We start from the raw sequence: 17,505 nt of genomic DNA on the forward strand, positions 1-17,505 counted from the left end.
CATTATAGAATTTGTCAACTTGTAAATTGTTTTATCATCTCTATATTGTTCAAATTGAGATAGAATTTGAAATTGTGCGCGAACCGGAGCGAGCCAATGGGCGCTTTTATAGCGGTATAATTTGCAATTATAAACTAACTGCGCGAAACTACGGTAACAGACAACCGGTGATGACGACAACGGCTTTGCTGCGGTGGCGGAGTAATAGGATAGGACTGCTGGCCGGCCGCAGTTCCAATCTGTTTTCTCTGACAGTCATCCCACAGTTAGTTTTTTTGTGTTATCTTCGGTTATCATCTTGGTGCCAGTAGCGATAAAAATAATATTTACGCCCTTTTAAAAATGAATAAAAAATGGAAAATTCAACAAGAGCATCGTGTCTTCAATGAAGAATAAAACACAAAGTATTTTTTTCCTAACATAAATAACAAGACTATTTGTCTCATCTGCTGGGAGAGTGTCTCAGTGTTGAAAGAGTACAATATTAAAAGACATTTCACTACTAAACATTCCGAATATGGTGCCAATTTAACTCTGGAAGCGAGAAAGAAAACTGCTGATGGATTGATTCAAAATTTATCTAGACAACAAAATGTGTTTACGCGACTAACTAAGGAAAACAAGAAGCTACTGTAGAGGCAAGTTTTGTTATTTCTCATATAATTGCAAAAAGCAACAAGCATTTTTCTGATGGAGACTATATGTATGAGAATGTATGACTGAAGCTTGTGGAATTATATATCCTGACATTAAACACAAATTTGAGAATATAAGTTTATCTCGGCGAACCATAGTAAGAAGAATTGAATGTATCGATACAAATTTGAATAAGCAATTATTATCAGTATTAGAATCCATAACATGGTACTTGATAGCTCTCGACGAAAGTAACGACCAAAAGAATACTGCACAGTTATTAATACCTCTAATTTTGAAATTATTGAAGAGCTTCTTTCAATGGAATCTCTTAAAGACCAAACAGCAGGAGCTGATATATTTGAAAAAGTTGAAAAATGCTTAACAAGATATAATTTACAATGGAACAAAATGGTAAGCATAAAAACTGACGGAGCACCAAGTTTGACAGGTAAAAATGTTGGAGCATTAAAGAAAATTCAGGATAAAATTTGTGAAAATTATCCTGATTATAATTTAATTATAATTCATTGTATTATACATCAACAAGTATTATGTAAAAATGTGTTAAAAATTGAACATGTCACATCTTGTATTATTAAACTAGTAAATTTAATACGATCGAGGGGCCTGAAACACACAGTTTGTTAATTTTCTTCAAGATATTGAATCCGAATACAAAGATATTCTTTATCATAGCCAAATTCGATGGCTTAGCTTAGGAAAAGTTCTTCGGCGAGTATGGGATCTTAAAGATGACATCATTCTATTTTTAAAACTGAAAAATATTATGGACTTTCCCGAATTAACTGATAATAACTGGATTTGTGATTTTACATTTACCCTGGACATCGTGACACACTTAAATACTTTCGACAGTGTTACAAGGGAAAATTTATACGCCCATGATATGGTAAAAAGTTTGAATGGATTTCAATTAAAACTTCAAGTTGCTGAAGATTCCAGAAAATAAATTTGAAAAATATTGTGAAATTATCAACACTTTGAATGACGACTTTTCACGAAGATTTGGCGACTTCTGAAAAATTGAGACAAGTTTGGCAATAGTGCACGACCCATTTTCAATAGAAATTGATAGTGCACCGAGTGAACTACAACTTCAGATTATAGATCTGCAGCGTGATACCAATTTAAGAGAATTGCACCGTCTTGAGGAAATCTGTAAATTTTACAATACTCTTAATTCGGACAAATTCGACGAACTTAAAAAGATTTTCCCTGAAAAATGTTGGTCATTTTTGGATCAACTTTGAAGTTGCTTTTGTTTTTTGTTTTTGTTTTTGTGGATGTGCATAGGCTGAGAAATGTCAGTTGAAGTTCAACATTGACAAATGCAAGATACTGCATATGGGTAGCAGTAATCTCAGAGTAATTTACCAATGGTGTGGTATTACACTCAGGGTAGTGAAAAATGAAAAAGACCTTGGGGTAATTCTGCAGTCAGATAGGATGTTCTCTGAACAGTGTAGAACTTCATCTGCATGTTAAAGAAGACTTTTTCAGCTCATAGGGTTTTGGCAATAATTTACAAGAACTTTGCTATCAGGGATAAGGAAGTAATTATCCCATTGTACAAGGCAATGGTTAGGTGCAGTTTGAGTATAGCATATAGGTCTGGAGACCTCATTTTAAGAAGGATATAGATTTGCTGGCATGGGTTCAGAGAAGGGCAATGAACTTGGTGAAGAGAAAAAAGGGTGTTATGTCAAGAAAGATGGCGGTTCTGCAAATTACAGCATATGGAGATTAGGCACTTGTGAGGTGATCTGATTGATATGTTTTAGGCTTTGAATGGATAGAACAAGCTTGATGCTGGTATCATTCTTCCTCTTTCTCAGACCACACACACGCACATGTGAGGAAGCATAATTTCAAATTGTGAGGGAGGTTGTAGGATAGATGTGTGGAAGTTTTCCTTCAGGTAGTTATTGTTGAGAATAAACCATCTGTTTTTGTGGAAGTGGGTAGTTTGAATAAATTCAAGGAAGAATTAGACAAACTATTGGAGGTGATGTGGGAAATTTTTATTTTTGCCTTCATAGTTTTGGTTGATCCTTTATAAGCTTGCTTTCTTGCATCATTTACCACTACTAAATTGTGGGTAATATATATTTTAATTCATTTTATTTATTTATTTATTTTTTTTGTATAGCCTGCAGTAGCTCCTGTAAGCAAAAATTATCCAGAAATGAGGGAAAGATTAAGATTGAGGTTAAGCAAGAAAAAGGTAAGCAGTTATTCATAATTTGAATGATATACAAGTGTTGTTTGATATTGATTGCATAATCCTCTAAAATTTGATAAAACCATATCAAAGAGAATAGGGTAAATTTGTTTTCTCCCCCCCCCCTCGTGGTTTTGCACTATTCAACAGCTTTCATATTAAAATTGCTACATTTAGTTTTCTATATGTCAAGGTAAGTAACATTTAGTTTTCTATATGTTACTTACCTTGATAAAAAAATTATTACAGTAGATTATTCATTATGTGATTTAACATATTCACTTCCTAGATTTTCTTCTGACCAGTTTTGAGAGGCACCATGGCTGTAACTCATCATTTGTGATGCATATGTAATATACCTGGTTTAAGACACTTTTGTATATTTATATATTTTGTTGTGAACTGGAAATACCTGAATACATTTTTTAATTACTGTATCCTCAATTTTTATGCACTGTATTAAGTGCATAAAACACATTCATAAACATCAAGTTTTAAAAAAAGGTTTTTTATTATTATTTATTTATTTTTTTTTTTTCATTTGGATGTCATGTAGGTGGAATGTCTCTTTACTGCATTTTTGGTAAAACATAATCTTCCCATTTCTAGCAGATGATGTCTGTCTGTTATTCAGAAAAATTATGGTTTAGGGAGGACAAAAGCAAGAGCTATTTTGAATAATATGACAATGTTTGCAAAATAGGCCTCCACTCCTTTCCAACTGATGGCAATATACAGTTCCAAGATTTATCTTTATCCCATTGTTTTTTGATTATAAAATACAGCGTTATGACTACTTTGCACACCTGCCTCGGAAGGTGATTTTGCTGGATGAAATATAAAGGATTTTATAATTGAAATGCTAAGACACCAGTTGAATGTGGCATGGCATTATGTATTGACAAAGTATTAAATAAATAGTATTTTAAATAGTATTAAAAGAACAGCAGCAATGACTGATCATTATGGGCAGCCATTGCTGGTTAACCCATTTAGTCGCATTAATTTGTCCTTCAGATTGATTGACGTTCTTATAGATATATAGTTAACTCCAGTTATAACAATCCTGCTTTTAGTGCTTGTTTCTTCTGGTCCCATGACCAAACCTGTGAAGTGCCATGCACTTTTTATTGTCTGTAGCACACCTATTTAAATTCTTTTCCTTACTATCATTGATCTTTGAGGTTCTAATAAGGAATAAATCCTGACATAATCCTTCTTTTCCTCTTGAGTTTTGATTTTGGAAACAGATGGTAGAGACTAGAAATCTAGTGTCTTGGAATCGTTTGTGGTCTAATTTGTTTGCTTAATAGAAATTGTAACCAGGGATGGTGTTGCTTGCGTATTTCATATTTAACTTGAGGCTTTGAAAGTAGAAAGGCAACTCTTTGCGCTCAGTGTCTTCCCATTTATTGGTGCATTTGCATGCTTTTTTTTTTATATAATTAAACATTCTGTCTAGTTTCCTTGCTGATACAATAATTAGTATTTTTTTTTTATTATTTATTTATATTTTTCTGCATATGATCAACACAGCATCAATAAATTTTATTAATAACTATATTTATGTTAATAATAATATCAGATTTATACAGTAATGCTCAAGATACATTTAATGTCAATTTAATAAAATCTTTTTTAAAAATTCATTCTTTTTAATAGTTTTCAAAGAAAAGCTGAAGGTGCCATAAAAGCAAGCATAGTACATTGTGTACAGGTTTTCAACTTGAATGAACACTGCAAAAAAAAGCTTAAAAAAATCAGTGTTATCTTCCAAAATATTAATGAATAATAGAAAATATCGATGGATAATAGAAAATATCTTCAAAAAATTGGGGAGGGAGGATCGTGCTTGTGATGATGCCCCTTGGGACCAATCCCCTCGAAAGCACTGTAATGGGAGATTACCATATTCCCTTTTGGAGAGAAAGAAGAAGGGCTACAGATGCTTCAAAATCTTTTAGCAAAGAGACCAGAAAGATACTAAAACATGGCTGTACCAGATTGATTTCACTTGGCAAAAATTTGTAAAGGTCTTCCTGTTGCTCAGTGGGAATCATTGCTTAGTTGGCAATAGCAAAGAAATCATTTGTATTTGTATCTGAATATATATCAAACTCTAAATTGTGAACAACATACATCAGAGTCCAAATAGAAAAGGAAAAGCAGGTGAGTAATGAGAAAAAGGGAAAATTGGATTTTGGCCACAGGCTTAGTTTTATCCAAAAAAAAAAAAAATATATCATATAAGGAACAACCAGTTCTGAGAAATAAAAATTCCTTTCTAAGTCCTAAAGATAATATACCCATGTTTTGTTCTTTTAACTTGAGCAAAACATTTTATATATATTTCTATATAACGTGTAATATCAATAGCCACCTAAAATAAAGTGAACATAATTTTTCAGATGGCATCTCCACAAGTTCGCAGTTGAAGATCTCTCTTTATAATATTATTGCTGAGAGAACTCCCATATTGTGAAGCCCACAGCTGAAAGTGCCTGATTGCTTAAAGCAGTGTTTCTCAAACTATGTGCCGCAAGTATGCTTCAAGTGCACCGTCGAAAATGCTAATAAAAAAAAAATAATAAATCCAAGTTTTATGATAAAAATTAATTGAAACATTAGTTTATTTATGCCGCACATTTCGGCGGTCAATGTGATGTCAGGTTTCGATTCCTAGTACTAGGAATCGAAATTTTTTTTTTTTTCTATGTTATGTTCACTTATACCACACACATTTGTGTATAAGTGAACATATCTGTTCACTTATACCACACACATTTGTGATTATATGAATATAGTAGTGATTGTAGTGTGCCACAAAATTTTAGCAGCTTCAAAAATGTGCCGCAGCAACAAAAAGGTTGAGGAACACTAGCTTAAAGTAATGGGCTTAAAGTAAGTAAGTAATTGGTGATGAAACAGTCAAGAATTAACACTTGAATTAATGAATGCACTAGGAGAAAAATGCTTCTGTTAGAGACTACATTATCATGGGTTATAACTGTATTGTTAATTAGTTCTCCTTAAAGAGAGTTCTAAAAAAAAAAAAAACCCAGAGGTTACCAGAGTTGTTCTCATTGAAATTGCAAGTTTCTCTTTTATTTGCTACTTTGCAATTGGCCATTTATCATGCCTTTAAAGGGTAATCAAACCATGAATTAAGTTCAGAAAAATTTGAAAATCTTTAGATGGACAATATATATTAGTGATTGCCACAATACAGGATAATATTGCAAAATGGGCTAAGCCAACATTCATAGAGTGGATGGAATTTAAGTGTGATAGGGTATCTAAAGTTACAATGGTCCATCTTTCTCATTTCTTGCAAAATTATTGTCTTAAGGCACCAGAGTTGTTGGTTCATATCCAATTTATATATTTGTTTGTACAAATGTGGTTCGTAGGCCAGTTTGCACGTTGTGGGAGGTGTACCTACTTCCTTCACCTAAGATCAGTTTACTACAGCCTTAAATGAAAAAGATTTTAGAAATCCCTCTAGTCTTCAAGAGGAATAAAATCCATACTACTCCAAACGAGTAGCACATAGCATTATATCATGCTGACGGAGGAATTTTTCTCTGCAGCAGTGTAGAACACAAAAGAGCAGAGCTGAATTCAGCCATCTGTGTCAAATAAACCTTTACAGCTGATTTTTGTTTTAAAATGTAGAAAATTGGTTCTTTGCTGTGTGTAGACTTTATTTGCAGATTTCCTGAAGAAAGGCTAATCCTTTCAAGTGTTATACTTTACAACATTAGGTGAAAAAATATATCTGGACTTGATATTTATATATTGCTTTATATATTTCTTTGGAAGGTATGTTTATATGCTCATTTTTTTTTAAATAAAGATTTTACTTTTAATAGCTTAATTTGAATGCTTATATTTTTGTAATAGCATTAAAGACTCAGGTGGAGTTCAGTATAGTTTGTTGTTACTGTTTATCAAGTAGTTTTCTATGTTATGTGTTGTAGTTAGGTTGGTTTAAATATTTATTATTTTTTTAGAGAATTTGTAGAATACCTGCTGCAGTGTGTGACATGCATTAGTTAGTTATCATTAATTTTAAATTAAGTCTGGGGCACTATTCAGACCATGCTGGAGCACACATTTAAAGCTGGAGTCCACTACTGAAATTCTTCCATTTTTCCATTTCTAAAAGTTGGCAGATATGTGACTATGCAATTTTAGCTCCAAACTAAAATCTTTCTTTTTAAAATCTTCAGCACACTAACGTGGTTGTGTCTCTGGGATTAGGGACTCTATAAATTAAATAACACAAAGGGTTAGGGTCAGGTAAATTAAATTCCAAATTTTGCACTACAGGTGGGGATAAGGTTGCACAAGTGTTATGTAATGGATTATTTTGTCATAAAAATAAATACTATGACTTCAGTTAAATTAATTAACTTTGTTATGTAGTAATGAGAGGACAAAGCTGTTGTTACAAAGTGTTACAGGAGTGGGGTATTCAGAAAGTTAAATTGTGTTACATAATTTGTGAATAGCTCTTAGTAATTAGTTGAATGGCAAAAGTTCACCAATGGTACCTTTATTCTTACTGATTGATAGCTTGAAGGTTATTATTTAAGACTGTGTGGTAGGAAGGCTCAGTATCTGCCAAAATTCATTACATTCAACTCTTTGCTTCCATAAACAGAGGTTAATCAGTAACCTGCTGTATATAGATTTTAATGGTTGCAGTATTATTTTAAAATGTTTTGGCACTAAGAGTATAAGTTTACTCTTTAGGCCGAAGGAGTTTCGTTTAATAAATCAGAGAAGTCAGAACATCAGGTAGATAACAGAGCAGTGGAAGAATTGTTGAAGTTCATTACTGGTTCAGATGATTGTTCAGAAGAAAGGCCTTCTGCTACTAAAACAACAAAGCAGCAAAAAAAGAAAAAAAAGGTTAGTTTTAAAATAAGTAAGTGCCATGTGGTGTTTAATATAATGCTTTCACAGATTGTTTATGTGAATTTATTTTCTTATTTAAAGAATCTGTCATTGCATTTCAATGATACCATTTTAAATATGAGGTGCAGCATTTCTAATAATAGCATTACTTTTCCAGCTAGTTTGTGACATATTCTTTTGAAGTACTTTTCCCTCATAGATCACATCTGTTGGATTAGTTACATTATGAAGTTGATTAGTGTGTTTTTGGCAAAGAACTAACTGCTTTCCACTCCCCCCCCCTCCAATTGCTGCACCTTAATTCTTTCAACTTCGTTTCCAAGAGAGAGTGAACCTCAGTGGAAAGAGACTTAATGATGTCCTGGGCATTACCCAAGAATTTCATTGTTGACAGAAACACTAGGACTTGGTGTAGTTTGGTCATTGAGCTCATAAACTAAGGTATGACAAGCTGGGCTTGCTACCCTGGAGTCTAAGATGCTGGTGGAACTAATATTGGGGTGCCACTTGAGTCAAGCAGACTGAATTTCAGCGAAACCCAGTTATTCCATGACAACTGAATCCTCTGTTTGCACCTCCACGATGGTGGGACTGTTAGTAACCCTGGATATAACCACCTGTGTGTAAGTCCTGAAATACAGCACCCAGTATACTGGATCAGACTGTGGCATTCACGCAGGAATGCTGTCCCTCTGTGTTAACAGGCAATACTAAGTATTAGCTACTCATCAACCAGTGCAATAACATCACTCTGCTTATTGTAAGCTTGATGTGGTGAACCCCATGTTTAGTCTCCAGAGCAAAGCTCCATCAGTCCATTCATCTTTTCCATCATGCAGAATTGATGTCTTTTGAGGTTATAATGGGCATCGAGGCGAGATCCAGTCTCTTCCTTACATTTCAAGGGATAGCCCTAAAATAGCGTTTGCAGCCGGCCACTAGATAATCCACTGAACTTAACCTATTGGTAATTCCCTAGGAGGCATCCAGATCAGCTAGCATATAATCTCGCTGCTTCTGCTCTGCCAGATAGTGACTGGAGGGAGACAGAGTAGTGTGTATGTGGGGAACATTGTCAAGGTCATTATGTCAAGGAGCTGTGTATATTCTTGCCACTCTTATGCCATATACAAAAATTTCATTAATTCATACATCATATCCTCCCCATTTTTTCTTACTACTGAATGTGTCATGAATAGTCAAACTAATGGAACAAACTAATCTGCAAAAAGATCTAAACCTCCCAAACACTCCTTGTTTGTTTCACAAATATATGTGGCCTCTTCCATTCTCAGTAATGTCCATTTCCAATTACTCTGACAGATTCCCAATTATAACAATCCAAACTTCTCATATCACCTGCCTGTCTTCTCTAATAGTTTTCTAATTCTTTCCTGAATTTATTCCAATAGTCAATTACCCACTGCCTGAAGGCAAATTTCCACACATCTGTCCTGCAACTATCCTTTTTCAATTTGAATTTATGCTCCTTCACGTGTGTGATCCGAGCAAGAGGACAGATGCCATAAAAATTGAATAAACTCAATGCTGATGACATACTTCAAGATACATCGTTACTTTCTGATTTTTTGGGATCAGGTCTCAGATGGTAATTCTGGCTCATTGAGACCAAAGTCTTTGTTTTCAAATATTTTCCAAAAACTGTTCATTGATTGATTTCATTAGAATATTGCTTATTCCCATTTGTTTGCTGAAATTATAATTTTTTTTTTTTCCCTGTAAAGAAAGAAGTATTTATAACTTCACTGTTTCTGACCATGACTGAAAGAGTGAGAGAGTGAAAATAGAAATAAAAAGAGTTTATGTAAACCAAAAATCCATGAGCTTTTGTTCCTCCATCACTTTTCTGGTTCAGAAAGTTTGTTCTATAAATATTTAAGATACTGTTAGTTGATTTTTGCTGAATCTGAAGGCTGATAATGAATAGTCCACCTTGTGATGTTAAATGGACGTAGATTTACTTTGTTCTCAGAGGCGCCTCCGTAGCCAGGTGGGCAGGAGCAGCAGTATGTAGCACACGCTTCTGGGATTAGGCTGGGGTTCGAGCCCGTCACCACCAAATACGGAGGATGCGGAAAGGTCAGGGAATGACCACCGCATATCCCGGAGCAATATGGCATTAGTTGCTAATGCTCTTAAAAACCAAATAACAAACATAACTTTGTTCTCATGTTTGCTCCTGCTGTAGTTTTTTTTTTTTTTTTTAAGAATGCAAGTGTTTTTGAAGAGTTCACAGACAAATCCAGTAATTTTGTTTGTTACATTCAACATTTTGTTGTAACCAGGAAGATTCTAATCACACCTTGAAGTCCTTAACTTCTACAATGAGTGATGCAATGTGCAAAGCCATGCGTTCTATTTCAGAAAATCGAACTCCAATAAAAACCCCTGTCTCATAGCTGCATTACCATCAAAGACTGTCAGCAATCTGATTTCAGAAGAAAGTTGCTGATATAGTTAAAAGTATTGAAAAAGCCAGTAAAACTATTCTTCAATTCGATTCATTTCTTCCAAACTTAAAAAATAAAGAAACTTCTTTCACATTGGAAAAGTCTGTTGCTTTGATGATCATAACTGCATAACTGTGTTGCCTCATGTCATGGGACAGAAATGATTACTGTTTAAAAATGTTCTCAGCTTTGAGCAAGCTTCTGCTTTCAACTCTAACACGTTCTGAATTTTTTTCTATTCTTTCTGAGACCTCTTATGGGTAATTCTTGAATACACAGATGCCAAAGAGCAGGAAATATTTTCAAGAGTACAACCCTGATTCTTCCAAACAACCCTTTCTTTGTCTTATGTAATGGATGTGGAATAGTATTAGATACCTTAGCTGAAGTTGCTGATGAACTGAACAGTTACTTTGCATCGATATTTACTGAAGAAAACCCTTCATGTCAATGAGAAATTCTGGGAGTGAAGTCGAAAAAAAAATGTAATTAATGATGTTGAAATTTCACACGTTTATTTAATGAAAAAACTTTCGAGCCTACAGGCCAGTAAGGCTCCTGGGGTTGATAGCATTTACCCCTATAACCTTAAGGGAGGCAGCAAGCGAGTGCATTGAACCATTGAGGCTAATTATGAGAGCATCACTGGACTTGGGAGTGATTCTGTTGGATTGGAAAAGTGTCAATGTATCTCCAATACATAAGGGCAGTTCTAAGAGTGAAGAGGGAAATTACTGACTGGTTAGTTTAACTTCAGTAGTAGGGAAAATCATGGAGACTATGATCAAGGGTGGAATTCAGGATCACTTAGATAGAAATGGAATTCTGAAAGATACTCAGCATGGTTTTGTAAAGGGAAAATCATGTGTAACTAATCTGGTTAGCTATTTTGACAGGGTCACTCTAGAGCTGGACTTAGGGAATAATTTCAACGTTGTTTATTTGGATTTCAGTAAAGCATTTGACTCAGTCCCACATGAGCAGTTACTATATAAGCTGGAACAGATTGGAATCACAGGGAAAATCCTTAGATGGATAGCAGTGTGGCTTCAGGGCAGGAGGCAGAGGGTTGTGATAAATGGTTATTCCTCAGATTGGGTTGATGTAAGAAGTGGAGTTCCCCAAGGATCAGTATTAGGATCATTGTTGTTTTTGATTTTCATAAATGACATTGATGAAGGGATAGAAGGCGTAATGTCTAAATTTGCAGATGATGTAAAGATTGGTAGAGTAGTTAATGATTTACACCAAGCAGAGCTTCTTTAGAATAACCTAGATAGACTTCAGAGATGGTCAGAAAAATGGCATCTATGCTTTAATCCAGCAAAGTGTAAGGTTTTGCACCTGGGTCACAGTAACCCCAAAATAACTTATACACTTGGCGGAGTTGAACTAAAGCTAGTAGTGGAGGACACGGACTTGGGTATTACGATACAGTCAGATATGAAGTTCTCTGAGCACTGTAGACGTTGCAAAGAGGTTCCATGGTGCCCTACCGATGATTTATCAAACATCATAATTGACGTCATAATCCCATTATATAAGGCTATTGTTAGTCCACACTTGGAATGCTGCATTCAAGTATGGAGATATACAGGAATTTTACCAGTGGGGATAAAGAGGTGATTATCCTGTTGCACATAAAGAAAGACATTGTTCTTCTTGAAAGGGTCCAAAGACAGGTAACTTGCCTGGTGAGATCGGCAAAAGGGAGTCCATATGAGGAAAGACTTTGAATTATGTGGGTTGCACAGCTTGGAAACTAGGCACCTTAGAGGAGACTTGATTGAGGTGTTTAAGGCTCTGAGAGGCATAAGCAAAATGAATAAGGATGAAATTTTCATGGTTATAAATGATTCTAGAACTAAGGGCCATAATTTCAAGTTACAGGGGGGGGGGAGTTGTTTGGATTGGATTGCAGGAAGTTTTATTTTAGCCAGTGAGTTATAAATTACTAGAATAAGTTACCTACATGGGTGGTAGAGGCTGACAGTCTAGTGAAATTCAAAGGTCAGCTGGATAATTATCTAAAGGAGGATGAGAGAAATGCATAGGTTGTCCATTTCCTTTTCTCTTATTAATTTTTTTTTATTTTCTTCTTATTATTATTAATAATTTGTTTTTATTATTTTATTTTATGTATTTTTGTTATTTTATTATTATTATTATATATATATATTTTTTTTTTTTTTGGCTGGCCCAGCATAAGCCATCGGCTTCCTTGCACCGTGTGGTCATTACTAATACTTATCAGTCAGTTAACTGGAAATGTTAGTATCTGCTTTGATATTAAATATCTTCATCTAACTTTCTGTATGGCATCTAGATTTTTCATGTTTATTAAATTTCTCTTTGAGTTGTCAAAATCATTACATAAGAAATAAGTTCCATATTTTTAAATGTTATTAATTTTAGTTCATAAGCTGTTCTGTAAAATTTTTAGAAAGCTTTATCACTCACCTCATTACAAATTAAAACATACTCCACCCCCCCCATCATTTTGAGAAGAGAATTTATTTTTTTTGGCAATTGTAAACAATAGTTCTTTGCGCCCTCCCTTTTACATCAACTTATGATTATTTGAATCAGAAGGAAAGGATGACAATGAATACTCTTGTAAAGTGTGATCTTGTTTTCTTTTCTGTATCTTATTGATGATGACACCATCTCAACACAGTTACAGGTACAGTTGAATTACTGAAACTTCACATGGCAAAACAAATAAATTCCAGCTATTCAAAGGGCAAGTTCACCCAGCTGACTGCAGTAATTAAACTGAACATATAAGTGTTAATATTAATGTACTAACTGTGGTACCACACTCTGGGTAATGGAGAATGTAAAAGACCTGAGGGTAATTGTGCAGTCAGATATGAATTTCTATGAGCAGTGCAGACAGGCCGCTAGGACAGCTTGGGGGGTTTGGTCAGTGATATACAGGAATTTTACCAGCAAAGAGGTGATTATCCTGTTGCATAAGACAATGGTTAGGTCACATCTTGACTACTGCATACAGGTCTGAAAGCTTCATCTTAGGAATGATGTGGATCTCTGTTGGAAGTGCAGAGAAGAGCAACAAGATTAGTGATGGGAACAAAGGGATGCTCTTACCAGGAATGGCTTCAGTTTTGCAAATTGCAGCATCTGGAGATTAGGCACCTGTGGAGAGATCTGATTTAGCTGTTCGACTTTGAATAGATTTGAGTAAGCTCGATGTAGATATGAAATCCTTCCTTCCTTTTACTCAGACTACACACACATGAGGGTGCATAAATTCAAATTGAGGAAAGATAGAGATGCAGAAGTTTGTCTTCAGCCATTGGGTAGTTGATTGTTGGAACAAACTTCCATCTGGTGATGTAGAAGTGGCTAGCTTGAATAGATCCAAGGGAGAACTAGACAGGCTATTGGGTGAATGGGCAGATGATTTTTATTATTTTTTTGTTTTGGTTGATGCTGTGTAAACTTGCCTTCTTGCATTGTTTGCCTCTACACAAAAATAAAGTATCCAGAATTAAGTTTTCATCTTTATATGCATATAAAGTCACTTTATTATCACTCTCCTCTATCCAGAAAAAGTATATAGGGCTACCCTTGTATAATAATTCATTGGGGTTTACAAATCTCAAAATAATTCTTGAGCTAGTAATTAAGAAATCCATGTGCTCTAAGTGTGAATCTGTTTGGAAAGTCTGAAATAAGTTAATAGCATGGCCACAAAGGAAGTACTACATTTCTTGATTCTGACATGTATAGGGTGTGGTCAGAAAGTTCAGGGGGCCAACTCTGCATCTTGAACTTGTGGCATCATAGCAACTTGTTGCAGCATATTCAGTGACTCATCTAGACATAAAAACCCCTGAATCACTCATTTATATGGCATTAGTCTCAATTAGACCACATTGGATAGAAGATGTTTTTTTGTTTCACTGCATTTTAAAATTAATAATTTTATTGACATCAGATTTTCTTCAAATTTTGTTTTGAATTTTTGGAGATGCTTTGCATCATTTAAAGACTTCAGTAGTTCACAAAGTTTAACCCTTTGCAGTCCAGCTCTAACAATAAAAAAAAATGACTAGTTGAAATGTGATGTTCAAAAATTATTTTCAGGTTTTTTGCTGTGTGGAAAGGGTAGTTGAAGAGTGCAAAAACGAAAAAAAATTGCCTTCCATACTTGCTTATAGGTTGCAGCTTTAATGGAAAGCTAATTATTTCATGCAATTAATTTAAAATAAGGTCTTAGTTTATAATAAATTGTGCAAGCAGTTTCACATTATTGAACATAATAATCACAAGATCCCTTATTGTTGTCTGTTACTTCCAACTCGGCCTCTAGTGCCAAGTATTTTCCAAGTGATCAAATGTTTCTGTAGTGTACTTTCCATTGTATTTAGTTCACTACATTTATAGCGATCTTTATTTTCTCTACTTAAAAAGTAAAGTTTATGCTAAAAGAAACTAGCAAACTTTCAGAAAGGAAAGTCACCTTTCTTATTTTCTTACTTTCAAACTAACACCACCAACCCTGTTAATTCTAGCTTCTGCTCGGTCACTTGGTGGCACTGCCCTTGCCTTCTCGTGGTGGGCCAGAAACCTGGGAGTTGGAAGTTACACTCCCAGGACTAAAAAGAGCTAAGCATGAGTAGTAAAGTCACTACTCCCCGAGGGACTTCAGAGAAGATCCCACCAAATCGAACTACTGAAGAACCTGAAAATACTGCCAAAAGGCAAAGGACAGACAGTTCAAAACCAATATTCTTATTCCTAATCATTCACTCCACTGCAGAAAAGACATTAGGTAAGAAATCCCCATTTTTTTTATTCAAAAGTCTTGGAAGGACTAGCCGGAAAACTAATAGATCCCCAGGTAAGGTAATTCTGACCTGGGGATCTATTAGTTGAAACATTCAGAACCATTCTAAATTTAATGAACTTTGAAAATAAACTGGTAGCAGTCCCCCCCCCCCCATAACACCTTAAACTCTTCACTAGGAGTAATCTCCGAGTGAGATCTCTTACATGTTACCGCGGAAGAAATCAGCAGTGAACTTCAAAATCAAGGAGTGACGAATTTCTGTTTGGAGAAATGGAAATATAATACCTACCAAACCTTAATTCTGACATTTAACACACCAAAAATTCCACCAACAGTAAAAGCATATATCCCAAATCTTTTATGCTGTTTCAAATGTTAAAAATATGGACACTCACAGACTGCATGTAGAAATACACCGATCGAAACATCAGATTGATGACTGCCCAACTCCAAAGTGTTCAAATCATAAAGAACACCCTGCCTTCTCCAGAACATGTGAAAGATCGGGGGAGAGATACAAAACAGACCACAATACTGCATACCAAGAAGCAAGAAAAATGGTACAGCCAACTATAACGAGTAGGACAATGTATGCACAAATATCGGCCAGATATAAATCAGTTGAATGTCAAACTGAAATCTCAGTTCCTCCAAATGAATCTTCCTTTCCACAAGTCAAACACTTACTCCAACCAAAACAATAAGATAAACATGAGAAAACAGTAAACACACCAATTTCAATTTCCTCAGATCCTCCAACTTTGTGATGAAGGACCATGTAATTACGAACCTATCTCCGAATTTATGGAATTAGAGAAAACAGTAAAGTTGGAAGATGAAATGTTGGAAATCTATGCTGAATAGTACTGGAAAACTGGTCTTTCCCAAAAGAGATAGATTGACAGAAAAGCAAAAGATTACCACTGAACGAAAACAGCTTGAGGGGCTGAGAAAATATAAATAATGGACAAAATTATTCAGTGGAACTGTCAAGGATTACACATTAATTTTGATTATGTCCAGTATCTGATCACACAGTACACACCAATCTGTTTCTGATTTCAGTAAATGTACCTTAAACAACAAGGTACTCTCTATATCAGGAACTAATCAATACAGCAGAGACTGAATAACCAAAGGTATAACCCATGGAGAAGTTGTTGTATTAGTAAATGACAGAATAACAACACAAGAAGTGCGTATAAATAGCCAATTAGAGGCAGCAGCAATTCACACAGTAGCAGAATCAATATTAACCATATGTCCAGTATACATTGCACATTCCGCATCATTGAATGACTACTGGATAATCACAACCTCTTACTTCTTAACCAGGGATAACCACACTTACTTCCACTTTCCAGCTTAGACCACTACAGCAATAGACCTCACCGTATGTACTGATATGCTTTACACAGCATTTAATTGGGATGGATTTAAGGATCCTCTTGGTAGTGATCATTACTCAGTAATTTTCACACTGGTGGGTGAGTATCGATGCCATACCAGCAGGACTCCCTGCTGGAAGATAGATAAAGCTAACTGGGAAACGTTTAGGAGGATAGCAGTTTTCAACACTAATATCACTGAGCACTTAACATTAGATGTTGCACTAGCACGTCACCGAAAACCATACAAAACGCAAGCCAGCTCACAATCCTGAAGATTTCACATTTCCCAAAATGTCCGAAGGCGTGATGGAACATTGATTGTACTAAAACAAGAAAACAACAAAATAGGGCATGGAACAGATTTTACAGATACCCACCCCAGACAATCCGATTCAGTACAAAAGAACGTGAGCTTAGCATTAGCATTAGTAGAGGCATATGATGCAAGAAAGCAAGCTTATTCAGCATCAGCCAAAAAAAAAAAAAAAAAAACACACCACTCCTATTTCACCCCTCTGTTCGCTCGAAATACCTGTCCAGTTGAGCCTTAAATTTGTTTAGGCTATCGACTTCAACAACAAGTGATGGAAGTCGGTTCCACCAACCAACCACCCGCTGGCCAAAGGCAAATTTCCGCACATCTATCCGACATCCGTCCTTCCTCAATTTGAATTTATGCCCTCTGAGCTGATTATTCTGAGCAAGATGAAGAATCCCATTGGCATTGAGCATGCTCAAACCATTCAAAGCCTTATATACCTCTATCAGATCACCTCGCCGGCGCCTAGTCTCCAGACTCTGTAATTTGCAAAACTTAAGCCTTTCTTCGTAAGAGCAACCCTTTGTTCCATTTACTAATCTTGTTGCCCTTCTCTGTACCCGTTCCAGCAGCTCTACATCCTTCTTGAAATGAGGCCTCCAGACCTGTATACAGTACTCAAGATGTGGCCTAACCATTGCCTTATACAAGGGAATAATCACCTCCTTATCCCTGCTAGAAAAATTCCTGTATATCATTGA

At 35.3% G+C, this 17,505-nt stretch overlaps 1 protein-coding gene across 3 annotated transcripts in view; it reads left to right on the top strand.

Annotated features, from left to right (window-relative positions):
* The window catches only part of LOC150083311 (protein FAM193A-like), a 359,376-nt gene that overhangs the window by 258,197 nt on the left and 83,674 nt on the right, over nucleotides 1–17,505 (top strand). For all 3 annotated transcript variants that reach the window (XM_090377966.1, XM_090377967.1, XM_090377969.1), the window contains exons 15-16: nucleotides 2,810–2,884; nucleotides 7,640–7,798. In XM_090377966.1, coding sequence (XP_090234092.1) covers nucleotides 2,810–2,884; nucleotides 7,640–7,798 — 234 coding nt within the window. The remainder of the gene's footprint in view (nucleotides 1–2,809; nucleotides 2,885–7,639; nucleotides 7,799–17,505) is intronic.

This window comes from Mastigoproctus giganteus, chromosome 7, assembly GCF_048544385.1.
Source record: "Mastigoproctus giganteus isolate SK-2022 chromosome 7, ASM4854438v1, whole genome shotgun sequence".
In the NCBI taxonomy this organism is placed as follows: Eukaryota; Metazoa; Arthropoda; class Arachnida; order Uropygi; family Thelyphonidae; genus Mastigoproctus; species Mastigoproctus giganteus.